At 39.0% G+C, this 27404-nt stretch overlaps 1 protein-coding gene and 1 non-coding gene across 3 annotated transcripts; one reads left to right on the top strand and one right to left on the bottom strand.

Annotated features, from left to right (window-relative positions):
• Window positions 1-2839: 2839 nt before the first annotated feature.
• med16.S (mediator complex subunit 16 S homeolog) lies at window positions 2840-20911 on the bottom strand. Of its 2 annotated transcripts, XM_018243615.2 has the most exons (14): window positions 20482-20910; window positions 18287-18394; window positions 17938-18107; window positions 17273-17704; window positions 15906-16011; window positions 15650-15805; window positions 15347-15555; window positions 14559-14765; window positions 13101-13311; window positions 12691-12824; window positions 8659-8851; window positions 7352-7565; window positions 6181-6264; window positions 2840-5574 (listed from the first exon to the last, which is right to left on the bottom strand). In XM_018243615.2, exons 1-14 carry the CDS (start codon window positions 20615-20617, stop codon window positions 5448-5450), a joined length of 2487 nt encoding a protein of 828 aa, XP_018099104.1. In that variant the 5' UTR covers window positions 20618-20910; the 3' UTR covers window positions 2840-5447. The 2 variants fall into 2 exon arrangements, with proteins under 2 accessions (XP_018099104.1, XP_018099105.1); XM_018243616.2 differs by lacking the exon at window positions 14559-14765 and having other exon boundaries at window positions 20482-20911.
• A 253-nt stretch (window positions 20912-21164) lies between these two features.
• Window positions 21165-21271, top strand: LOC121399607. Its single transcript, XR_005965208.1, has one exon. It is a non-coding gene; the product is annotated as a U6 spliceosomal RNA (small nuclear RNA).
• The last annotated feature ends 6133 nt before the right edge of the window (window positions 21272-27404 follow it).

Genomic DNA, 27404 nt, shown 5'->3' with positions numbered 1-27404 from the left:
TTGAAGTGTAGTCAACAGTATGTTGAAGGACTTTAAAGGAGAGAATTAGGGAGCTTCGTTCTCAGATTAATCATAAAGATGGAAGGAAAACAAAAATGTTATTGAACACTTTGCTAGGTGTAACATAAATGATTTGATTGCTTTACCATTCAAATAATTGTGAAAATCATTTTAGATCCCAGGGCTGGGAATTTACTGGAGAAGTTACAGAGAAATACGCTTTACTTGTGTGTTTGTATACTGGGCTGCAAATGCAAAACAAACAACAAAAAAAACATGAATTTGCATTAATTTTAAGTATACAAACCAGGTTACTGTATGCTCACAGGAAAAAAATACTAGCAGCAACATACACAAGGCCCCAGCACCACAGTAACCACTCTAAAAGACAAAATCTGGTGCAGTTGTGACTTTAATGAGTTATATAAGTTGGCAGCTACTAAATAGGCCCTATTTCTGTTCTGGATTTTAGTTCCCCCCTCCATAAAAGAAATTTTAGCAATGCTGGCAAGAGGCCATAAAAACGAAATCAGAAGAACCACATCTTAAACTCAGGTGTACTGATATTGGTCTCTTTATTTCAATCAAGTAGACTCTAGGCACAAATCTAAAATGTTGGAGCTGTAACAGATTTAACTATTTTAATTTTTGGACAACATTAATGTCTGGGTGTCATTCTAAAACTTTTTGATGTTGTAAATCCACCATGCGAGGTTTGGTTTTATGTTTGTCTGGTGCTTATATTTATATAATTATTATATACTCTTATACTCTTGTGTTGTAAACTGCACGGCATATGCATTTTTTTTTAATTTTATCGTACTTAACATGCTCTGTTAATATGTATATCTTTTATGCTTTGGAAAACCCAATAGAAATGATGAGCCAAAAAAAAAAAAAAAAAAAAAAGGTTCAAGGGCAATCCCACAAGAACTTCTTAATGCTCCATATACTGTGGGAAATGATCCTGCAAGGACTATTCCATGCATACTCATTAAAGTGCTAGATCATTGGGAGCAAATGGTAGTGCCACTAATCCGATTCCCTTTTTAGAGATCATAATGGAACTTTTTTCCCTTTTTGAGACCCTTTCGGATGTTTCTTTCCATATTTTTGTGGCATGTGCATACCTGACCTGCCATAACATCCTTAATGAACCAACAAACAGGAACAGCCAATCTTGCAGTTTCCAGACAGCAATCTAATGAGCTGAGCTATTTGCCATTCAACTATCTGACTAATCAGATTGATGACAAGCAGGAACCTGGAAACTGCAAGTTGAGTGCAAGTCTTGACTGCCCCTCTAACTGCACAAGATTTTTGTGTTGGTAATGAGCTAAAGTCCTTCACCACAATACTGCAAGCACATCCCTGGCCATTTAGTGGCATGTGTACGATGTAAATACAATATCAGAACAATAACAGAAATGAGTTAACTTATTGAAAGTGGAATGCAGGAAAAGGTTTGATCAAAGTAAAGAACACATTTCATTACCACTAAGAAAAGTAATAGTAATTTTAATTCAAAACTACATATTCAGTCCCCCATGGGCAAATGATGTATATATAGCATTAACTCAGCTCTTTCCCTATCGTGTTTCCTAACCTGTACACAAGGGTGGTGATTTCCTGAACACATTTACAGGATTCTCACTTGTATTCCAGGAAACAGACAATATTTATGGCAAAGATTTCTGAAGTTTTCAGTTTTGAGCAAAACATTATACTTTCTGAACTGTTTATACAGTATATTGGCAGCAAAACACAGGCAAATATTTTAGATTTATCTCTGTTTTGGATGCATGCGTGTCCCTTACGGTAGCTGCCATTCATTATTTAAATAGGGAATTATTCACAGGTGTATGTTAATTGGCTCCCAACTTTCTAACTAGCTCTTGAGCTAAGAGTAAGTGCACAATGGTCTTACAACTCATTCACACTGTTTGCTGGGGGACTTGATTTTAAATGCACTACATACTTAAAATGCTAATGGATAGTACAATACTCACGTACAATGAGGGGCATTGATATGGCATGTGAGTTCACATATTTTGGCCAAAGTGTGGTACCAACGCCTCATTCTTTGTAATAATTATTTTTAAAGGCAATTTTTTTTCTGTGTAAGAATCTGTGAAAGGAAACCAAGTTTTGCTTGAAATGTTTCCATTTTCATGGAATATCTCATGAACTAAAGCTCAGTTGCCAGTCTTAGTATAGCCAGGGCAGGTGGCGGTGCTGATCAACTAGATCATTATCAAATGCCCCAGTCATGTGAAAAAAGCACTAAGGGGTGCAAACGAATGTGCCCATTATTGCTAATGAACTTGTGCTTTTTGTTGTAATTGTACAAAGGAATAATATGTTTGTCTTATCTCTGCCTTCACTCCAGTGAATGAGTTTGGCTCAAACTGCATTCCTAATGAGCACTAGGCCACTAGGTCATGCCCTCATTCCAGTCTTTCATTGTTGACATCATTCTATGAACTGAATACCTTATTAATGAATTTTTAACATCTGAAAAACTGGTAAAAAAAAACGGTGTGCTATTAATTCTTGTCCTGTAGAGCTTACAATCTAAATGGATGGATAATATAAAGGCAGATTTTGTGCAGGTCTAAAGAAGTGCTAAAATGTTACTATGAAGAAGAGTAACAATAAAAATGTGAATTATTATTCTACTTTTAACCAGATAGCATTTGGCTGGATGCTCAAAAATGGACAATAAAATGGCTAACAGATCAAAAACACAGAAATACAGAATGTTCTGCCCCATAAAGCCATTGTAGAGGCACATGGGGGTTTGTACTTTTCTTATTAAAGAGAAAACAACTACAGTTAACGGCAACGCTGGATTTAATGGAGTTTTGTAGTTAAGTTAGGGTTTTCTCCAGTCGTAGCATAGACAAGTGTCATGGCTGTAGCAAGTTTCAAATTTGAAAAGCATTAAATAGTTACACTGCTGCATAAATATGAGTGTGTGTGTTCAATGGCAATAACATTAAATCTGGCATTAAAAATGGCAATAAATAAAATCGGTTTGTTTACACAGCTTTATACATATGAAACAACTTTGGGATGTTTTAGTAAGCAGTTTAAAGTGTATGAACGGGTTCCAGTTGGCTTCAGGCTTTCAAATTTCCACTTGAACAGAAAGATGCCAATGTAACAGATGGAGTGAGGTGCTTCACAGCAGGATCACACCCACATTAAGAAAAAAGGCAGCATGTATTTATTTTAATACTGTTACATTCCATGTACATCTTTTTGACGGCAGGTTTAATTCAGCTTTTGGAGGTTAGACAATGACAGCCAAATGACAGTGAGCTCCCACAGTATCCTGCGGACATGCTGCACTATCATTGCATGTTTAAAAATAGAGAATTGCGGGTTTGGCTTGGTTTATATTAAACATCTTTAAAAATTCTAATGAATGCTTAATTATTGACATTGTTCATGACCTGTATCACTATAAGTAATTGTCCTCAAAGCACATTATGCTATTATATTCAGGCCAAAGAAACTACCCCTAGCTGGGTGAAGATATTACATGAAGAACTAATGTAGATTGATGTGACTGCAAGTTAATGGGGCAAATTCACTAAAGGGCGAATTTTCGCCAGCGAAGGCTTCACCACACTTTGTGCCACTGTGTCAGATGCAAATTCGCTATATCACTATACTAATTCACTAAATTGCGAAGTTGCATCTCAAGTGGTCCCTTGTTATTAAAAATATTAAAGGAAGCAAAATAAAGACAAAAGAGATCCTCTAGTGTCCTAGGCATCAGCTCACCCAAAAACAAATGTGGCATGCCCCTCAAATGGTAAAAAAAAAAATGTTTCCCGCTTTAAAATATGAAAAAATGCCAGTTTTTTTTAGTAATTTTTAAGACTTTTCGGCATACAGGATATGTCATCAGTGAGGAGAATGTAGCTTCATCTTATCAGTTTGCCAGGTCTAAGGTGGCAAAGGAAACTCTGGCAAAAGGGGTAACGTCCTGTAAAATTCACACTTTAGTGAGTTTGCAGAGTAACGATCATTCACATGAGTGATTAATCTCCAGTGAAAGGGTGTGAAACTTCGTTAGCGATGTACTCTTTCTCTAGCAAATTGTCCTCAATTTTGCCTGTGCCAAAGTGTCAGTGATTTTCTCAGCTTTCATCTGTATTGTGGCCCTTACACAAAAACTTTGTAGACCACTGATCTTTTGTATCATTACAGTTGTGGTCATCACATAATTACATCCCATCTGTTTTCCTATAGTAATCTCAGTTTTGAAGCTTTTAATATTGTGTTAACGTGAAAACATTAATCCAATATTAGAAAAATAAAATGTGTTTATTTTTCTTTTGTAACACCTTAAAGGAATATAAGGCATTTCTGTCCTCGTTTACATGGATGAAAAAATACTTTTGATACATTTCAGTGTTTTGGTGCCATTATTTCTTTCACCATAGCTATACTTATAAACTGTAGCTCAGACTATTCTATATTTCCTGCTAGCACAGTATGTCCAGAATGTGAATAATGCTGACCTCTATAGGTCAGTAACAGTAGTGATATTTTTAGTGCTTTCTGAATTGTGTTTTTATAATACAGTATAATAAGCTTCTGGTATAGGAACCCTTGTAAATCTATAATTGACAAACATCAGGGCTAAGGCCCATGACACACAGGACAGTTTGATCACCGCTGGTGGAGAACATATGCGGACAAAACGTCTCCCTCCTCACCGTTTGTATCTACTTGTCAGCACTGTGTTTTGTTATGTGTTTTTAGTTGCATGCATGTCATTTCACTAGTATAAGTAAGTAACACTGCTATCAGATAAATAAAATACAAATATGGCCCCAAAATCCTTACTTCCAAGTTTATGCCCATGTAAACCAGAGCGAAAGAGAGCGAGCAAGCGAGAGTTTTTATTTTTTATGGATAACTCCATATATAGTTGAATCTGGCTGTCAGTCAATCCTCCATAGAATACATACTAGAAGCTGCTAGGAACATAGTTATAAGCAGTAAAGCTGAACAGAAAAGTAATTGTTCATTTTCTGTTAGATCTCTACACCCTCTTGGCCAATCCCAGTTTAGGACAGAAAGAAAACATTTACAAACCAGTATCCTAAAAAGGATATGGCAAAGATGCTTGTTAGCGGTCTTTAATTCCTTAGGTTCTTCTGCTCTCATTGTACTTGTACTGCTGATTTTTTTTTTTTAAACCATTGATTTATGATACCATTATGAACCATTCATGGAACACATCCAGGTGACAATTTTATGAGTTACTGAAAAGAAAGCTATGCATCTGTTCCTCCATCCTTTATGCACCATAATTGGTACAATGGTTTGACCTGCACTGTTTTTGTACCCCCAAGTTAACCATAAGGCTCTTGTCTTGTGGAAAATTCTTTCAAGTCTGCTTGCCAGCAGACATAGAAGTGAGGAAGTCACGAGTAAGTGTGAGGCATTTTTCTCCAAAGGCCCCCACACAGACAGGTCTTAATCCATCTCTGTTCCCACTGCTTCACTGCGGTTGCTTTATTTGGGGACTTAAGCATTGTCACACAGCCACATCTACAGTGAGAGAATGAATTAAATACAAAATATTCTATTTACTGCTGCCCATTTTGCAAAGAACAAACCAAAACACATATAGCTACCCCAACACAATATGAATATATATTTTACTAGTTTAGGTGAGTGGCAATGTATTAAAGAGCAATACTGCAGTATGCTGGACAATGCTTTTTCTGCGTTCAGCCGCAGTGGAGCGCAGGAGTAGACGCATTACATTTTTTCCAATGGGACTGTACTCACACAGGCACGTGTAGGCGCTGAACGCAGGTTGAGACGCAACATGCTGCATTTTTCATGCGTTCGGCGCCTACACGCGCCTGTGTGAGTATAGCCCCATTGGAAACAATGTAATGCGTCTACTCCTGCGCTCCCCTGCGGCTGAACGCAGAAAAACAGAACGCAGGGGAGCGCAGGTAAAAACGCTCGCCTGTAAGAGCCCTTAAAGGATTTCATGATAAGTGTAATGAAATATTGCCCATGAAAGTATTCTAGTGCTATACCAGGCCAGTCTGTCCCTAAACCGGTTACCCATAACCCTCTCTGACCTTTCTAGGAACCTATAAGATGTTTTGTATGGTATGAGAATAAAGTGCAGTCTCTTACCTAGTGCAGGACTTGCAAGGCTCTGTAGGGAATGTACCTAGGTGGAGTCTTCTCAGGTGATCAATCTTTGGTTGTGTAGGGGACCTAAACAAGATCAGTAAAGTCATTTCAAGGGAAACTATCATAAAACAGAAACATCTATGTTACCGTCTTTAGGTTTCAAACTGTTCTACAATTCATATTAAATATATAATTCTCGCAGATGACCTATTAGTATACTTAGCAGATTCAAGGCCATCACTGAATACATTAGCCACAATTATAATACACTTTGGGAAACTCTCTGGACTCCAAATCAACTGGAGAATGTCACAGGTGTGGAACTGATGGGGCGCACATGGCTTGGTCTTGCCCTGCAGTGGCTAAATTCTGGACTGTGGTTCTGAATCTCCTAGATGACAAACTAGATTCCCAGAAGGTACTAACACCACAGGTGCATATACTAGGAATCTTAGATGACCTCATAACTACAAATCCTGCCAGAACCAGATACAGAACCCTCCTAAATTATGCTGGATGGGTCCTAAACACCCCACATTGCAAACTTGGATTACATTAATAAATCAAAACCTACCCCTCATCAAACTCACCTTGTTAGCCAGAGGCTCACAAAAGAAATTCGACAAAATATGGAGCCCATGGTGGGAGGCAGGGTTAGAGGGATGCGGTTCCCTTACATAAAACAATAATTGCTGGCAGATCTAACCCTGGTTATTTGTGGAATCTTTCATGTATAAATGAATATGTGCTCAAGGTTTAAAGAGGCTAAAATATCAACCAAATTGTTGAATGAAACATCAATACAATGTAAATCAACTATAATTTGTCATGGAGAATTGTTACTTTTAATGGCATGGTTTGTCTTATGTTGTATGTGTTTTAAAACAATAAAAAAAATATATAAAAGACATTATATACAGATATAGGGCTATTCTTCTGAGAATAGTGTCACAGAATGGCATTAGAAACAAAGTGATTTAACACTACTACCAGTTAGTAGTTCTAATGGATGCATACTAGCAGTATATTTTAATTAACATTACCATACCACATAAGTCATTCTGTTGTTTACAATTAAAGACTTTTACAGGTAGACAAACACCATCCATATAAAGTAAACCAAAAAATACCTATAAGTTTTATATAAGTAACCATTTGAATAGGCACTAACCTAGTGTAGGCCTCATAATGTACTGAAGCATAGCTATGAGCTCCAGGGGTTTTTCCAAACTGTAGGCGTAAGGGAAGTTTGCTCTGAAGTCGGCTGATAATACCATTTCCAAGGGGCAGCCAATCCATGTTGGGAATAAGGAGTTGGCTGGGGAGAAGACAGCATTCATCTATTAATGATTCATCTGGGTCACATGGATGAGACTCGTCTCTGCCTGCATGGTAGCGATACATAGAAAGTGGATCAGAGAAAACATTTCTTAAACAGGAAATTGTGTATTTAGTTTGTAAAGACAGTGGCACCCTAGTCAAATCTGTTCCTATGCCATTTTGGTACAAAAATGCATATATTTTCTAGTTTCTGCCTGAAATTCTTAATTGCTAGGATGGTAGTGGATCTTCTTTTTCTCCATATTCCATTCTCCATTTTCATTTCTACACAGGTGGAGAAATGGCTTAAAGCATGAATATTTTAACAAAAGTTTTCGCCATTGACAGATATGTTTGGTAACAACAAAGGTAATAGGTAGCACCTCCCATTGATAGAGAGATATAACATATAATGGTGTGCAGGGTCACATGATATATAGAGCAGAAATACAGGAGAAAAAAGTGTGTCCCATATACTTGCACCATCCCATTATTAAGTCTGAAATCCCAACAATATAAGTTAAAACTTAACTTTTATTAAATCAACTAATTCAACACAAGAAAGAGAAAAAAATTAATTTTAATTCTTCTTTTTTTCTCTTTCTTGTGTTGAATTAGTTGATTTAATAAAAGTTAAGTTTTAACTTATATTGTTGGGATTTCAGACTTAATAATGGGATGGTGCAAGTATATGGGACACACTTTTTTCTCCTGTATTTCTGACAGATATGTTTGTCCTGATGGCATGCATCCAAACTGACTTTGAATAGGTAACTAATAATCCTAGCTGCATTTATTTGGAGGATATTGGTTATAGTAAAAATATGGTTTCAGTGATTATGATGATGAGGCTTCAAACTCTGGTCCTTTTCTGTAGCCAGGGCAGCAGGCACCTCTTACTGTATGTTCTGATTGAGGAAGTTGCCAGTTGAGTGGCTACACGGAGACCCTCTTAACTACACAATTTCAAAGTAAAAAATAAATATGCAAGGTTCAATAACTGCATGTGTTATTGTAGCAATGCATCTCTTAAACAACGATTTTCTGCAGCTGTGTTCTGCTATGCCACAATCACTTTAATGTCATGTTACCTGAAGGCCACACACTTTTGTTAAAAATAACTTTGCTTTGGAACAATGGAGAAAAAGAAATGCTTACAGCACAGCCAAAGACGGGTCAGGAGGCGGAATAGCAGTGACATGCTGTCTTGTGTATCTGAAGTTGCTGTATATACAGGCAGGCAACTTGGTTTTAGAAGACCCCAAATTCGGATCATCACCATCATTTCACGTAAGGTTCCAAGAGATGCTCCATCACGCAAAAAACTGTGCCCAGGCCGGACTGACAAACCCTGCAAGACAAAAGCACAAAGTTCACAACCACAGGAGATGATATCAAAGGAACAGTAACACCAAAAACTTAAAGCGTCTTAAACTAATGAAAATGTACTGTTGCGTTGCACTGGTTAAATGGGTGTGTTTGCTTCAGAAACTCTATAATAGTTTATATAAACAAGCTACGGTGTAGCCATGTCGACAGCCATTTAAAGCTGAAAAAGGAGAAAAGGCACAGGATACACAGGAGATACCAGATATGCGTCATACTATACAATGGTATTCTCCAGAACTTATCTGTTATCTAGCCTGTGCTTGCCCCCATGGCTACACAGCAGTTTGTTTATATAAACTATACTTGTGTTTCTGAAGCAAACACCCCAGTTTTACCAGTGCGGGGCAGCAGTACATTATATTGCGATTCCTTTAAAACACTTTTACTGGTGCTACTGCTCCTTTAGAAGCATACAAAAAAAAAAAAAAAAAAAGACTTAAAGGACCAGTAACATCAAAACATTTTTACAAAAAATTTGAAAAATAAACACCTTGACAAATTAAAATTGTAAATTGCAAAGCCTTTATTTAGAAATAACTTACCGAAACTTCACTTCTTCAAAACAGGCGATACGGTGACCATCCATCCTGCAGTGCTCGATTTCTCCTCCCTGGCTATTCTAGTGACAGCTGTATAGGAGGCTGAGGCTCCACTCTCAAGTGTTGACTGGTGGAGCAGGGTTTGTAGTGGGGTTCCCGATGTGCCCCAAGCCTGCCAGTGCCTGAGTACACCTCACCTTCCCCGCACTCAGGCAGTGGCAGGCTTGGGGCACATCGGGAACCCCACTACAAACCCTGCTCCACCAGTCAACACTTGAGAGCGGAGCCTCAGCCTCCTTCACAGCTGTCACTAGAATAGCCAGGGAGGAGAAATCGAGCACTGCAGGATGGATGGTCGCCGTATCGCCTGTTTTGAAGAGGACAGGAAGTGAAGTTTCGGTAAGTTATTTCTAAATAAAGGCTTTGCAATTTACAAGTTTAATTTGTCACAGTGTTTATTTTTCGTTGTATACTAACGAATTTTTTGTAAAAATTTTTTGATGTTACTGGTCCTTTAAAGAAGTCTGGAGGTGACAAAATCAAAGTAAAAAAATCCCACCAAGTCTGGAAAAAAAGCCACAAAAAAAACAAAACAAAAAAAAAACAGGCCGGGCTCTATTCATACCTGCTTCTGTATCTATACTAATAGGAATCATTAAATACAGTTGAATAATAGCAGTGTGTTTAAAAAAAGTAAATAAAGCTCAAAATACTTATAATCACTTTTATTTCCACACAAGCAAATGCATTGAGAACACTGCACATTCTATTCCAATTCAAAACATGAAAAACTGATCAAATGTGTTTTTCCTTTACAGAGAGAGTGAAGAAAATGGAATATTAGGCTGTTTCAAAAAAATAACAGTGTCTGTATTCTTCTTTATAGACTCAAACATCCACTATATAAACTGAAAATGTTTCAAGATTTTGCTTTCCTTTGAATCACAACTAATATTTAGTTGTATAACCAGTGTTTCTGAGAACTGCTGCACATCTGTGTTACATGGAGTCCATCAACTTCTGGCACCTGTTACATTCCCTAATTCTTTGGCATTTCTTGGTTTTGCCTCAGAAACAGCATTTTTGATGTCACAAGCTTTCTATTGGATTAAGGTCCAGGGATTGGGCTGGCCACTCCATAGCATCAATCTTGTTGGTCTGGAACCAAGATGTTGCTTGTTTACTGGTGTGCTTGGGGTCATTGTCTTGTTGAAACATCCATTTCAAGGGCATTTCCTCTTCGGCATAAGACAACATGACCTCTTCCAGTATTTTGATGTAATGAAACTGATCCATGATTCCTGGTATGTGATAAATAGGCCCAACACCATAGTATGAGAAACATCCCCATATCATGATTCTTCTACCACCATGCTTCACTGTCTTCACACTGTACTGTGGCTTGAATGCAGTGTTTGGGGGTCGTCTGACAAACTGTTTGCAGCCCATAGACCTAAAAAGAACAATCCAAAAAATATTGCACCATCTCTCTTTAGGCCAGTCAATGTGTTCTTTGGCAAATTGTAACCTCTTCAGCAACTTTTTTTCCCCAACAATGGGACTTTGAGGGCTTCTTGCCGATAGCTTGACTTCACATAAGCATCTTCTAATTGTAACAGTACTCACAGGTAACTTTAGACCTTCTTTGATCTTCCTGGAGCTGATCACTGGCTGAGTATTTGCCATTATGGCTATTGTTCTTTCCATTCAAATTGTAGTTTTCCATTTTCTTCCACGTCTTTCAGGTTTTGGTTACAATTTTAAAGCATTTGAGATAATTTTAGCTGAGCAGCTTTTCATTTTCTGCTCTTCTTTATACGTTTCCCCTCTCCAATCAACATTTTAATCAAAGTACACAGTTTATCTAAACAATATCTGGAGCGACCCATTTTACTATTTTCAGAGAGAAATGCACTAGAACCACATATACGTTTGCTGCCTTCCTTCTTTAAATAAGGACCATAATTGAAACCTATCAGCATGCATGTGATGACTGTTGGGTCTGTTGGATTTCTATTACTCTACTACAACTACTAGAAAATTATTTGCATGTACATTATTCTGAACACACTGTACATGCTGTTTTGAGTGTGAAATGCTGAACCCTTAAAGGCTGTGGACACATGGGCTGAAGGACTCTTTAAGCCTGCATATTTTTGCAGGCCGAGGGAAGTAAATTTGTTCTGTGTCCCTGCTCAATTGATTTAAATCTGATCTGCCTGCTTGTGCACACACAGTGGAGGTCAGCCGGGAGATACCTCCTATTTGGGCTGACATCCGCTTCTGCTACACTACATGTGGGTGTGCACATGGGTGGATCAGATTCAAATCAATAGAGAAGGGACACAGAGTGGACCCACTTCTCTCAGCCTGCAAAAATACGCAGGTTGAGAGCAGTGAAGCCCTTCATCCCATGTGCCTACAGTCACAGGATAAGTTCACATTAGAATTAACTTTTAGTATGATGTACTTATTAATATTATATGGCAATTTTTACATTGGTTTCCTTTATCAACATTCCCTTAGCATTTTTAATTGTTTGGATGTTGATCTGCTCAGGAAAGATCAAAAGCATCAGATGCCCTTTCCCCATCTTCTTCCTTAGCAGACCAACATCAGCAACCCTGCATGGTTTCCTTTAGAACGTATAGCTCTTTTAATATCTTTGACTGTACAGTTACAGGATCGGACTAGCAGGTGGTGCTGTTACAACATTCACTATTGCAAACGTGCTTAGAAAAGCACCCTGAGCAATTTTACACGCAGATTTGTATGGGTTATTCATCCTTTATTTAAAGAAAATCATAACATTATGCATTATTTTGGACCTATATACAACTTTTCTGGCGACTGCCACACCATGCGTTTTCTTGGCCTGTGGATAAATGCAGGCCTAGAATCAACCCCTACAATCCTGCACCCAGAGAAATTGTGCGCCTGTGATCAGGCACACAGAATGGATTTTGCCACCAAAATGTATACTTGCATGTTTTGTACCAAAATACACTCCATATGCCCCCATACCAAAGCAGTGTTTGTGGGTGCAGGCACATCAGAAAGCTGACTGAAGCGGACTCAGCCTATTATATGTAGACTGAGAATCCACCAGGCATGGTAGTAGCCTTACGGTGTGCTTTTTATTGAAATTCTTCAGAATTAGTAACACTCTAAACCTCACACGAAAAGATATTGCACAAAGAAAGTTTTTCAAGAAGGAAAAACATCCAGCCAATGCTATCAATCAAAAAGTAGAAAATGTTACCTGGTTTGGTAAGCTGGCCAACAGATAAAGTACAAAATCTCCAAGCCACTGTATAAGCTGTTGAAGAGATTGAAGGGTTGGCATGTCCAGCACAAACTCCTCTGTCTTCAAGTTAATCATAACCTTGTCTATATCTGTGTACACAGAGAGAGTACATTAGATCATGCTGATCCAACTGTTTGAGGCAAATTACTAGATCATAACAGGGCGATCAGTTAGGATAGGACCACCTAAACATTAAAAAATGTGGTCATTGTATGAGTGGATTTTTAAAACCTGCCCAATTGATTTGGATTGTCAGCACCAGCTAATAAGCTGCCAACTTGGCCTGGATGGTCTGCAGCTTTTGTGTGCCTGTATACTGTCATCTTTATAGAAAGGAATTCCTTCTCTGCAGAGCTCCCACTCACCAGTATCGGTGAATTTGCTGCAGATCTCAGTAAGTCTGTCTCCAGGACTCTTGTCGGGAGTATTGAGAACATGAGGACGAAGAAGAGATTTTAAGGTACAACTGATGGAGATGAGGAAGAGCTTTGCATGATAATCACAGACACGTGTAACAGTGTTCTGAGACAGCTTACATAGAGATGCCTTCATGGCCAGAATCCGAGTGGAAAGAACCTAACATGACAAAACAGAAATGTAACAAATTGGTACAGGATTCTGTAGTAAAAGGCAATGTCATCCATCTTATCAAAGAAGGAGCACCAGCTACAGAAGATCATTGTGTTTGGACTATTCCTAATATAAAAGCAATGTATCACTCAGAGGGAAAATTAAATAGTATACTAGTAGTTGTATAAGACCAGTTTAATGGATACTGCAATCATGCATCAACATGTCTGAAGTCATGATAGCACCCTCGATATGCAAAGCCAAGATTAAGAGTGCTCAGCAAAACTTAAGACAAGTACACATACTATCCGTATATTCGATATGTGCACTGCAAGGCCGACTATCCCAACCAGAATCCATGCACAATGGCTATAGAATAATTTGTGGATCAGCGATTGTAAACATCACCTAACAAGGCACCACAACTGCCTGTGTATGGGACATCATCAGATTTGAAAGTGAAATCCTTCAATTCCTGATGTTCAAATCTTTCAGGCAGTTGGCCTAAGCAAACAAAACATTATAGAGGCAGCCATACGTACATGGTTCCTTGTATTGTTATTCCAACAATGGGCAGGCCATTTGTCATGGCATGTATATCTACTTTAAGGAGCTAAAAGTAGACATTAAACAGATGAATTAAAGGAGAAGGAAAGGCTAAAATCAAGTAAGCATTATCAGAAAGGTCTATATAAATACACCAGTAAACCCTCAAAGTAATGCTGCTCTGAGTCCTCTGTCAAAAGAAACACAGCTTTGCTTTCCTTCTATTGTGTATACATGGGCTTCTGTATCAGATTCCTGTTTTCAGCATAAACCTCCAGGGCTAGGGCTTGAGCATGCTCGGTTTGCTCCTCTCTCCCTTTCCCCCCCTCCTTCCTCCGCTCCCTGCTGTAATTGGAGCTCAGAGCTACGAGTGAGCAGGGAGAAACCCAGGCAGGAAGTGATGTCACACCAAGCTAGTATGGCAGCCGATATCCTAAACAAACAGAGAGAGCTTCTAGAGTGGTTTACTCAGGTATGGTAAAGCATTCTGCAGAATAAATAAAGGGTTATAGATTGCACTTTTGTGGCTAATCTATTGGCAATAAACTGCCTTGGTAGCTTTCCTTTAAAGCTAGGTAGCTTCAGCGATGTGGTTATAATGCTGTATGTGAAGGCATATAAGTAATATAAAATATCTTCACACTGCAGAATACCTCAGTATATGGGATTGCCTTTACTACTGTAATACAGCTCTGCATGGAATTTACCTGTTGAAGTGCTGCATTCTGCCTTGTGTATTCCTCATTTAACTTATCTACTAGATTGTGTACCATGCCAGGCTGAACATGGAGCAGTATATCCCACCAGTCATACCCAGTCACCATGCAGTATTCCAGCAAGAAAAGCAGGTGACGTAGGGATGTTGACATGTCCAAGGAATGCCCCATAGAAGGAGAGACTCGAAGAATACTTAGCTGTGGGGAACATAAATACAACAGCACCAGAGAGAAAGCAATGTGATTATATGGGCCAGAAATTGTGAAGACAGTGTTCCAGGCAGCAGTTCAATCAGATACTCTGAAGCCAGTGTGTCTTTCTTTTAATGAAGACTAGCAAAAAGCTGTGGAGTAACTAGAAGTTACTGGGCTCTATAACAAAATAATAAATATAAATATTAGCAACACTAAACACTGCAAATAAAACATTTCTGAAACTGCTAATGAATTAGTGTCCCCATCAGTCACAAAGTTTGCTTCCAGAATAGTCTCACACATAGGCATAAAAGTGTTCTGTTTTAAATAAATATATGGCTAAAGTTCAAACAAATGTTATCATTTACAAAGTCATTTTTGCATCTCAGATATTATGTTGTATTAGGATTGTGATTATGTATTGTGATTGAAGTTCAAATACAATATCAAATGTATTAATGTTGGTTTATTTTTTAAAGATGCGGCTTTGATAAATGGATATATCCATAAAAATAGTGCATTACTGGACGCTGTATTTATATGTGGCCCCCATGCAGGTAACCCTATCTTTAAGTAACTCTGACCTTGCCCTGTGTATCTAGCCCAACCAAAGCAAGCGAGGTCCATGACATCTGCAAAGCTTTGAAGTGGATGCAAGGGGTAGGAGAACGCTGCCGTTTTAAGCTGGGCTCCTCAGAAGGCCGCAGGGAAGATCCATACAAAACTGCCATTGGCTGAAGAGAAAGCCTATGAACTATCTGAACATTTCCATCGTGGAATGCCAATGCTAGACCTGTAAAAATAGAGAGAATAATTAAGTGAAAGAGTCCTAAACTAAAAAACTTAACCCATTTATTTGCAGATCATGATACTGGGTAATAACTCACCTAGCCCAGGGTAAAACTTGGTTTCACTTGCCACCTTGATGTCAGTATTTGTAAGAGAGATAGGTAGCTTGGGTAGTGCCACAGCAGAAACACGCTCTAACTCATTGGTGGCTGAGAGGATGCGCCATTTGAGGATCATGGGCTGCTTGTCACTTACTGAAAGACGAATGTGGACAAATGGCACAAGATATGATTTGGAGTGAGGGAAGCATCTAGGGGAGGAGGAAATGTTTAGCAGAAACAGGAAAATACTTACCTGCTGGGGAAAGTTGCTGGAATATATTATTAAGTGGAAGACCCTCTTTCCGCAGAGACCAGCACTCAGCTATGCTGGAACACTGATTGGAGGCACAGAGAAGAACCTTGACCAGAAAAGAAAGAAAAAAAAAAAAAAAAGGAAAGTCCTTCGCTTTCAGAACTCTTATTTAGACAAAGATATCAATGCACTAAAACTTTAAAGGGCAAAAAAAGGTTAATCACTAGGGGGCTGCAATTTGTTAGGAACCCCACAGTGATTATAACTGCTTGGGCTGACGCTTCTCCTTCTACACTCCACCTGGTGTAGTATTCTCAGAAGTGCTGCACTGCCATCTTTTTTCCTGTGTCAAGATTTGCTCCAGCCCTGGGCTGTGCACATGTGCAGTACAGTAAAAACATTGCCCTCTTTACTCTACTGTGCACAGCCCAGACCAGCTCCAGGAGATCCATAGAAAAGAAAAACAACTTGTGAACACTAACAACATTTGTGTCACAGGCATCCCTTCTACCATGCTTGGTAAGCGCATGCTCACAATAGAATGTGCCAATATCTGTGAGGCACAGGAGATTCCTTGGCAAAATGGCAGCATGAACTGGTACAGTGGAGTGCCAGCCTAAGGCTTGAGGTAAACAATTAGCTTAGTAAACTAGAATCTGATAGTCTGACAAAAACCCCAAGTGATTCTACCTTTCCTTCCTCCTTAAGGCCTTAATTTCCAGTTCCGATACATTAAAACTCAACCTTCACATCTTCACATCCTTCCTATGAGATATATATATATATATATATACACATACACACACATACATACATACATACATATATACATAACAGCATAAGTGTGCATTCAACTTAATAAGGTTAGAAGTATGGATGCTATAGTCAGGAAATTATGAAAACATCGCACTCTCAGGTCTTTAGTGATGAACAAAAAATTAATTTATAGAACAGGAATTTCAGTCTCAACATAGACCTTCATCAAGGTGTGTGTGTGTGTGTGTGTTGATGAAGGTCTATGTCTGTATGTCTATATATACACACACACACACACACACACACACACACACACACACACCGAAATGTATATTTACACAAACAAAATATAAAAATCACAGACGTAACCTTGATTTCTATTTATGTTTTAAGTTTTCCTAAAGTTTAGCATCTTAAAAACAGCCCAAAGCACACTGAATATGTGCAGTGCCACTGGCCTGTCAAGATCAGAAGATGGGGTGCTTCTTTGTAGGACTGGTACAGTAATTTCAGTATATAAAAAAAACAATATTTCTCAGACTTTAATTCTTCTTTTAGAGGAGTTTAATTCAAATCTCATTTGCCCACCCCTTATCAAATTTCCTTCTCACCTGTTCTGACATATCCCGGGCAAGGAATTTAAGGTGTGTCACAGCTGGGAACTTGTCCTTGCGTGCAGGGTCAGTCGTACATCGCATAAAGAGGGAAGGAAGGATTTCCGTGTCGATTTTGCACTTTTCACTTACTACAGATACACACACTTTGTAGAATTGTACTGGAGATGTGCTGCTCCCATCACAAGTGGCCACGACAATGTTTCCACCACCAGTAAATGCAATGTCTGCAAGTGCCACACGACAACGTAGCCGGCATAGGCTTTCTGTAGCCGTCAGCACCTGCCCATTAGGCTTCAGCAGAGACACTGTAACCAAGCCACTGACTGTGACTGCAATCCAGCCCTCCATTGGCTTTCCACCAAACAAAGTAAGGGATGGGGAGAACTTCACTCGGGAGAACTTTTCCCCAAAACTGGAAACACCAGACTACAGGAGGAAAGAGAGAAGTATTAAGCATGGTAAAGGGCCTTTTAAAAGGAAGAGAGTGATGGGAAAGCAAAACTCTAAAAATTAAACGATTGATCTAGATAATGAGTAGGAGTGAAAGAAATGATGATCTCTGTGTAAATAAAAAAATAAAAAAGACAAGCAAAATGAAGTGAAAGAAATCTCTAATAACACAAACAAATCTGTTAAATACACATTAATCATTCACCCACCTTCTCAACATGAAGAGCAAGTTTGACTCCATTGTGCAACCAAGACAGAGCTACAATGGGATCCCCATCAACCTCACTGCCTACAAGACTCTGCCAGCTGTTGGCTAAGTGGTCAGTCATCCCCCAGCATTTGATTCTACCATCTGCATCAGCGGAAAGCAAATGGGAACCTAAAATGGCAATGAAACCAACGCAACATATCAGTAACGTATACTGCCTCCCACATGTGTCCTTTCTCTGCCATCCTCTTCAGGTCAGATTTCCCTCTGCTCTCTGCTTTTCCCTTATATGTTATATTGTTTTCTTGACTTTTTTTAAATTATAAAACTATAAAAAATGTTTACTGTACCAGACTGGTCCCACTCCAAGCTGGTAATAACCTCCTGGTGCCCAGAGTTAATGGAATATACATCCCAGGGATGCTCAGTGTCAAGGATATGGATCAAATTTGTGATATCTAAGAAGAAGGAAAAACAAAACAAGTTATTGCAGATGTACCTGTATCTCATAAATGTTGCCAGTCCTGCAAAACTTTTTTTGAAATTAAAACCCCAGCAAAACAACCTGGTGAGAATTATGCAATGTTGCAATACACCACAGTCAAATTAAAGTTGCTTTTACCAATAAGACACTAAATAAAAATAACTGTCTCCATTATGCTTACCATAATGACATTTTTTTAGTGTCGTAATGCCTATTTCCTTGGTCAAACTCATTTGACACTGTGTTTTCTTTTTATGTTATATGGTGTAACAATAATGTTTTTTTTTCTGTTTGCTACCTTGCCTGTACTGGTTATTGGCCATGCAATAGACCTAATATTGTACCTTAAACCATGTTTACTTTGGTTGTTCCCCCTCTGTTAAATACTTTCTTTATAACTGAATAAAAAGTCTAAAAAAATACACTTTTAATACATTTAATGAAGGGATTCCATATGATAGATGTTGAGCTTTCAGCTGAACGTTTTTGAGATAACAGAATAATAACATGTACAAAGTGCTACAGTATTTTTCCCAATACAATGTGGCCTGGAATGCTATTAAATGAAAAGTAGAATTTATTGCAGGAACACATGCATAGGCTCTTGATTATCACCCCCAATGCTGAAGGTTACAAGGAATATTGTGTTCTGTTTTAAAGGAGAAATAAACCTTAAAAATTAACCGTTAAAAATGCCATATTTTACATACTGAACTTATTGCACCAATGTAAAGTTTCAGCTTGTCAATAGCAGCAATGATCCACAACATCAAACTTGTCACAGGGGGTCACCATCTTGGAAAGTGTCTGTGACACTCACATGCTCAGTGGGCTCTGAGCAGCTGTTGAGAAGCTAAGCTTAAAGGTCATCACAAATTATCAAGCAGAAAATGAGGTTGGTCTGTAATATAAGCTGATGTTACAAGGCTGATTATTAAATTCTGAAGCTAATTGCACTGGTTTCTGTACTGCCATGTAGTAATTATCTGTACCAGCCTTATATGGTGACATTTCTGTTCTGTATATACAGTAAATTTGGAGTTGGTCCCTAAGCTCAGTAAGTGACAGCATCACAGAGCATGTGCAGTGAATCAGCAGAAAAGAAGATGGGGAGCTACTGGGGCATCTCTGGAGGCACAGGTCTTCCTTGCTAAAGGACCGCGGTTGCCTTGGGCTGGTACAGAAGCCCAAAACATAAAACATTTCTAACCTACTTCTTTAGTTAGCCTTTAAACTGGAGTTAGACTATCAGACTGTGTCAGAAAAGCAGCCAAGCTATGAGACCATTTATTTCAATGCACACAGTCAAGCTATCAGACTACTCTTTTCCCACACATTCCAAAACTAGTGCCATAAAACTGACCCTAACGGGAGTAAGCCCACTTAGTTCGTTGAAATTTCACTGTGATTGTTATGTGCGATTTGCTGTTTCTATGGTAACAGAAAAAGGCACACGAGGAGGAGACATTAGTTTGACTTGCAATATTTGGCGCAGTCTAGCGGTAAATTTCGACAGTGAAATTTCACCAAACTAAGTGGACTTACTCGGGTTGGGGTCAGCTTCATGGCACTAGCGGTGGAATGCATGGGGAGAGAGTAGTCTGATAGCTAGACAGTGTGCATTGCAATAAATGGTCTTATTGCTTGACTGCTTTTCTGAAACTGAGTCTGAGTCTGATATCTTGACTCCAGTTTAAAGGAGAACTAACTAAAGAAGTAGGTTAGAAATGTTTGTGAAATACCACAGCCCTTTAGCAGGGAAGATCTGTGACTCCATAGATGCCCCAGTAGCTCCCCATCTTCTTTTCTGCTGATTCACTGCACTGCAGTTCCTTTAAGGCAGTGGATGCCATTATGAGTATTGTTATTTAGCATTGCCTATGTGGTTGTGTGTCAGCTATGCAGCACCAAGAGATTCAGTTGCTTTTTTTGTACCTGGCAGCTTTTGTTATGTGCATTCCAAATAGAATTATTTTTAATCTAGGTCATTAACAGTAACACATATGTATATAATATAATCAATCCATAGAGCAGTGCTGTAATAACACAAGGAAACGTTACCTTTCTCTTCCTCGTTGCGCTGATCTGTGGTGAAAGCAATAAGATTGCGGCAAGACCAGGCGCAAACTAGCGGGATTGAAGGGCAGTGACTTGTCCGTGGCCTTTTGTCCCATTCACATATGTATGCCACATCCATGCTGACAGCACCTAGTAACGAGGGGGCAAGGGAAGACGGGCTACAGATCAGGGAGACAATGGATTACATTGGAAATGGACAGATTGACTGTAGCCAGAAAAAACGATGGCTGGTGATAAGAAGCAACAACAGGCGAAAATGTGTTACAGCCTCGTGTAGGGGAGCTGCTACTAAACTACTGGGTCCAGGGGTCGCTAGAATAACAAGAAAGGTCTGTGGGAAAATAATAATGAAAGTTCCCGGCTACAACCTGTGCGTCTCACAGAATAAGAGTAACACGGACGCTTTGCGATGTCGTCATACTTAGATTAGCATGCAGACCTTTCCCATCGTGCACCGTGTCAAACTCGAAATTTGCAGCTATAGTTGCCATCGTTTTCTTTGTAATTTTCATGTGCTGAATAAGTAAAATGAGATTGGTCTCGCTGAAGTTAGTTATACCTCTCGCAGCTCAGTGTAAACATATATTTAAATATATCTTGTCGCACCAATGTGTAACAATCAGCAGCCAAGGCCTTTAAATACGGATAGGAAGTAGTAGCTTGTTGTGCTCGCTTCGGCAGCACATATACTAAAATTGGAACGATACAGAGAAGATTAGCATGGCCCCTGCGCAAGGATGACACGCAAATTCGTGAAGCGTTCCATATTTTGAACAACTGAGCGATAAATAAATTGTGTTAATTTTTTCATTTGAATTTAAAATGAACATAGGGAAAAAAAACTGCTTGCTTTCTGGCTAGGTGGCAACGCTAATTACAGATACAAAAAAAGCAAATCAATCAAAAATAAAGGCAAGGAAGGGTACCACTGTCATAACTGAAAAGCAATGATTTCAGATTCCTACCGCACACCTCCAATTCACCAATCCTGCAACAATCTGTGTGTGCGGATCCGTTTTCTTCAAAAATAACTGAAAAGCAGCCACGTTGCAGGGGTCGCGGAAAAGGGGGACCCTGGATTCCAGGGACAGCTTATTTATTATTACTTACTTATTATAATTATGAGTTCCCATGCTGATGGAAACAAGATTCAAATAATTTATACAGTGTAATTAAAGTTCATTCTGCTTGACTAATATGATAAAATAGGATTTGGAATAATTTTTTTGGGTGATGGGTCCCCTTTAAAGTATAGAATTAAAATCCCCCATCCCAATGGCTTTTCTGTAAATATATGCAAACAGTCGCACAAGGGGGGGGGGTAAATTATTCACTGTGTGCGCACTGGGCCTCTCAGAAGATTTCGTTTGGGGGGCCTTTACAACAAAATTCTCATTGGTGGTCAGGCCCCCCCCATAAAAGTTTTTTTAAAAAAAACTTTGGTGGCCAGGGTGCCCCATAAAACTTAAAAAAAAAACAATGGTGGCCAAGGATTAAAAAAAAGCCCGTTGGTGTTCAGAGGAACTTACCTTTAAAGGTCTTCATTCTCCTCTTCTTCGGGTCTGTTCACTGGCAGCTTCTCCTCTTCTACAGGTCCAATCAGGGGCTTTTGGGTGTTTTCGTGGCTCTCAGCTCCGTTCGTGGGATCGGGTCTTTGGCTCCGTTTGCAGCTTCTGGTTTTCGGTTCTGTCCATGGCTTCAGGTCTTCACCCTCGGATCTTCTGCAACGTCCATGCTCTTAAGGGGGGCCTGGCTAATCCAGAAAAGTGCAGCACAGTTGAGCCCCCTTTAAATTGCCAGGCACAACTTTACCCCCTGTGCCCCCCTGATGGTGGCCCTGCTAATCAGTACATGTGCATAACCTGTATTGGACATGTGCCCAGACTAGAGCAGTGCGAGCAATGTATTATTATTATTATTAGGCTGCTCAACAGAATATAGTTTTGGAATACACTGCAAATCCCCCCACCTCTAGGTGCCTATACTCTTAACCCAGTATAGTTCAGAGCAGTGCTTATTTTGAACTCTACGTGTAGCAGGAGAGCCAGATTATTTACCTTTTAAATCAGGCAGCGGAGCTGGGGGGTAACAGGTATAGGACCAATTTTAGCAAATCCAACAGTGACAAATCTCTCTCTCTCTCTCTCTCTAGATAGACTGTATGGTGATGAGCAAATTAATTTCATTTTATTTCACCAAATATTTGCAACACAGCACAAATCTGCAAAAGGAAGTAAAGTCAATGGGTGTTGGGTATTTTTTGACCTATGACTAACCCAGGGCCAGAATAAGGGGTAGGCAACAGAAGAGGCGTGCAGCTGGCGGGGGGGGGGGGGGAGAACGCTAGGTGCATATCCTTTCTATTACCTACCCCTAGTCTGGGCCCCTGTTTCACTTCTCCACAATCCTGCTGTTAACACACACCTGTGTTTTTTGAGGCCTTGTTTGCGCATGCTCATGCCTAGGGAGCCCAGCTGGCTTGGCCTGCTACTGTCTGCTCCCTGTTTTCTTTCTGCTGTTCATGATAGATTGTAAGCTCTTCAGGGCAAGGACCTCATCTCAACTGTGTACTGAATACACCTAGCACTTCAGTATTTAGTTAGTTTTTGTTTACCCCTTGTATACACTGCATCTGCAACAGTTAATGGGTTAATAATCAGGCTCACATTTGGCAAACATTGGTAAATGATCCTCAGAGACTCTTGCATCTGCATCTTTGCATATTATTACAGATGAATTCAAGGAGCACAAATATATAAATAAATATAAATGATTATGATGAAAACAACATGTTAGACACAGGAATGCCTTTAATAAACAACTAAGAACACATTTGAACCCAATTAAACTATGAGGGACAAGTTATGTGTTTGTATGCACTTTATTTTTATATTGTTGCTAGGATACACAGCCCTGTACATTTTTAAAATATTGGAAAGTAAACACAGGGAGGATAAGCATTGTAAGAAACACGTATAACTATACAGATATGAAGTGCCACATGGTAAGAAAGACAGAATGAAGTCCTCGCCGGTGGATCTAAGTGGGTGGATAAAAAGACGACACAACTAGGAGGGCAAAAGTACAGAAAAGTTTGGGCAGTGGTAGATCATTTTCTAGTTCCAAAAGGCAGGATCTGGGTTTCCTTTTGAAAAGACCCCTACATGGTAGTGATGTGCAGCTTAACCCAAAATCCTTTGTAGGTTTAAGTTGGGTGTGGAACATCATGGAAAAGTAGATTCCTACAAGTCCTACAAGTACATTTGGCTGTTTAGGAGCAGGTGCAGTCCGTGTTTTTACTGTGCCAAAAAACCCTACTATTGAGGAATTTACAGATAGAATTACATGAGCAGCAACAATGAGGTATATCTTGGCTGTGTACCAAACCAATAGGGTTAATGGTCACGCCATCAGGCGCAGTAGTAAAATGAGAAGGGCAAGGTTTGGGTAGAAAAACAATGGCTTCTGTTTTAGCAACAATCTCTTTGAGGCATTGATGATATCTCCAGAAGACAGCCAGGAGGCACTTAGAGTCTGAATGTCAATGGTTAGGTGAAGGCATGTCTAAATCTATGGATGTCATATAATGTCTTATATATAAGCATTATTTAAAGCAGGGATCCCCAACCTTTTTATACCTGTGAGCCACATTTAAATGTAAAAAAGAGTTGGAGAGCAACACAAGCATGAAAAGAGTTCCTGGGGGTACCAATTATGGGCTGTGATTGACTTTTGGTAGTCCATATGTAGTCTGGCAAACTACAGGAGGCTCTGTTTGGCAGTACATCTGGTTTTTATGCCTCCAAGCCAGGAAACTAAAAATAAGCACCTACAATAAGGTCACTGGGAGCAACATCCAAGGTGTTGGAAAGCAACATGTTGCTCACAAGCCACTGGTTGGGGAAGGCTGATTTAAAGCCAAATGAAGAGATAAGCTCTCCCCATGGGAAAGAGAAACACGGAGAACAGCAGAGATCAAAGTACAGAACCTTGATGCACCCCAACACAGGAGATATTGATTTAAAAGCACCTAGATGAAACAGTATATAGAAACTGCATTGTAATGGGATGGTCAATAGTATCAAGTTGTGTCCATTAGATTTGGCGACTGTTTGTATATCTAAATAACTCATTATAGTGTGAACAAGACAGTTCAGAAGTTTAGAGGCTACGGGTAAGAGTGAGACACGGTGATCGTTAAGCAGGATGGGATGGATCTTTTTAAAAATGAGCTTCACACTGGCCAGTTGAATACAGAGGAGAAAGTAAAGCTTGGGAGAAATTGAATATATGCATAGGAGCTGTAGTAAGGGCAGGAGTTTATTCACTCTACACCTAGCAGGGTCAAAACTAGGGGTAGGCACTATCCTGAGGAGCAAAAGTCGAGTGGTGCAATTATGACATAGTGAATAAATGGACAGGGGTGTGTATCTGGCACGGGATTGTGAGCAGTGGGAGCATAATATAATACTTTTATAGTAGAGGTCTGCATTTATACAGGATTTCCTCATCTTGTTTAGATGAAATTTTAGTGTAGGCTACTTCCAACTGCCACCATAAGTTTATACTTTCTCTATATGTACTAACAGTCTCTACTTCTGAAAATTTGTATTCCCTTCTTGGCCCCTAAAATGCAGTTGGATTACCATTTATTGTTTAAGCAACATATTACCATGATTTGCTATATGTCTGTTGCCATTTTGATGACATCCAACTCTACTAAAAATCACTTACTACTACCTTAGTAAGGGAATTCTATAACCTGAATTTTCCTATGGAAAGGGTGCAATACACTTTTTTCACAATATTATTGAGAAAATGTTTATACGGACATTGTACAATGCCATTTTGCCAAGCCAAGAATGTGCAATATTCTGCCTATGTTAGATAGTAGTAGGATGGCTGACATAACCCTGTTATGAAGGATAATTACTGGAGCATCTTCTTCATTTTGGTCTCAAAGTTTGGGTGCTGTTGTTAACTCTGACCAAGTAATTTTTAAGGTTTCCAAGATAATTCACCATATACTAATATTTAATAAATATATGCATATACAGCATAAACTAGAGTTACACCTCTTCCCTCAAAACTCCATTGGTTATTTTCAACTAAGCATTAGAGAATTGAGTTTACAGAAGTAGGTCAGGTCAGAAGTGCTTTAAACCTGGGTTCTGAAATTCTTCTTGGATGTAGCCTTTTATGTTCAAATTTTCTCCCACTTTTCATTTCTATAGATCTTATAATCATGAACAGGTATTTGATAGTTTATAGCTTAGAAAAGAGACAAAGCATTTAAGGCCAGATTTAATTTATTACACCAGAAAATATAGAATTACACCACAAAGCTCTACATGTAAAACACTGATAAAAAGCTAATTAGCACCAGTTAAGTGAGTAACATGATATTTTTCTGAACTTTACAACAGTGATGGAGATGAATTAACAACAAGGTAAACAACAGAGGGGCCTCAATAGCTCACCATTGTCTCCAAAAACACCCTAATTACACAAAAAGATAATTTCTCTCTACATAAAAGGTTGTGAAAACATGCAATGTTGCACTACAATTTGACCACTACATTGGATTTTGTGGCTAAAATTGGTAGGAACTGCAGTACAGAAGCACCTTAAGATATTAAGGTTGCTCACACAAAAACTGCAGAACCCATGCAAGGATCAGGGCTTGCTTGTTCAGGGATATAGGATAAAGGATAAATAACCTGGAGGCTCGTGTTTTTTTAAGTAGAACCTTACAGCAGATTCATTTATGTGCTGAATAATTTAATTCTGGTGACAGGTAAAAACTGCTTTAGGTAGTACATTCAGGAATTCCACAGTGGACGGTATAAACTAGGGATGCCCAACCTTTTTTTTTTTACCGTGAGCCACATTCAAATAAAAAAATATATATAAATAAAATTAAAAAAGTTGGAGCGCAACACAAGCATGAAAAAAGTTTCTGGGGATGCCAATTCTGGGTTGTGACAGACTTTTGCTGCCCCTATGTGGACTGGCAGCCTACAAGAGGGTCTGTTTGGCAGTACAACTAGTTTTTATGCAGCCAAATCTTTCCTCCAAGCCAGGAATTCAAAATTAAGCACCTGCTTTGAGGCCAATGGGAACAACATCCAAGAGGTGGGCGAACAACATGTTGCACATGAGCCACTGGTTGGGGATCACTGTTATAAGCTATAGTTATTTCCTCTTAAAAGGACACCATTTTGTTTCTTTGTAGATGTATTATTTTATATTTAGTGCTTTTTAATTAGTACAGGCTAATCACACTAACGGGGTTATTTATTTAAGTCCAAATGCTAAAAAAAAACTCGAAAAATTTGAGGTTTTTTTTTTTTTACTATGAAATTCAAATTTTTAGTGGAAAAAAAAAAAGTAAAATTTTTCGAGTTTTATTATACCTCGAGGAACTGTCAGAATCAGAAAATACTCTCAACCTTTCGAGGTCCTGCAGAAGCCAATGGCAGAGGTCCTATTTGCAATTTGAAGATATTATTGGCTGTGCTTGGTTTAGTGTCATAATCCAGACATTTCGGGCTATTCTGCCGATTTCACAAAAAAATTGGGACTTTTCAGGAGTAAAATTCAGATTTTTTGCGCGAAAATCTGAAAAAATCAGATTTTTCTCATGGTGTTTATTGATAAAAAAGGGTAAATCAATGCTTTTAGTTTGGTCTGACTTTTTTATTTAAAAATTTGGATTTTGATGAATAAGTGTCCAAAGTATCCACGCCAGGAAAAAATGCCAATTTGACCCCTTTTTCCATTGACATCAATGTGCACTGATAGGTAGCATATGCAAACAGGATTTCAACACAAAATGCATAGTTTTTACACCAAAATTCCCCCCCCTCCCATGAGTGCAGGCAGAAGCAATGCCCATCAGTGCA

This window comes from Xenopus laevis, chromosome 1S, assembly GCF_017654675.1.
Source record: "Xenopus laevis strain J_2021 chromosome 1S, Xenopus_laevis_v10.1, whole genome shotgun sequence".
Classification (NCBI taxonomy): Eukaryota; Metazoa; Chordata; class Amphibia; order Anura; family Pipidae; genus Xenopus; species Xenopus laevis.
The sequence above is the reverse complement of the archived record's forward strand: the minus strand, read 5'-3'. Positions and strand labels throughout refer to the sequence as shown.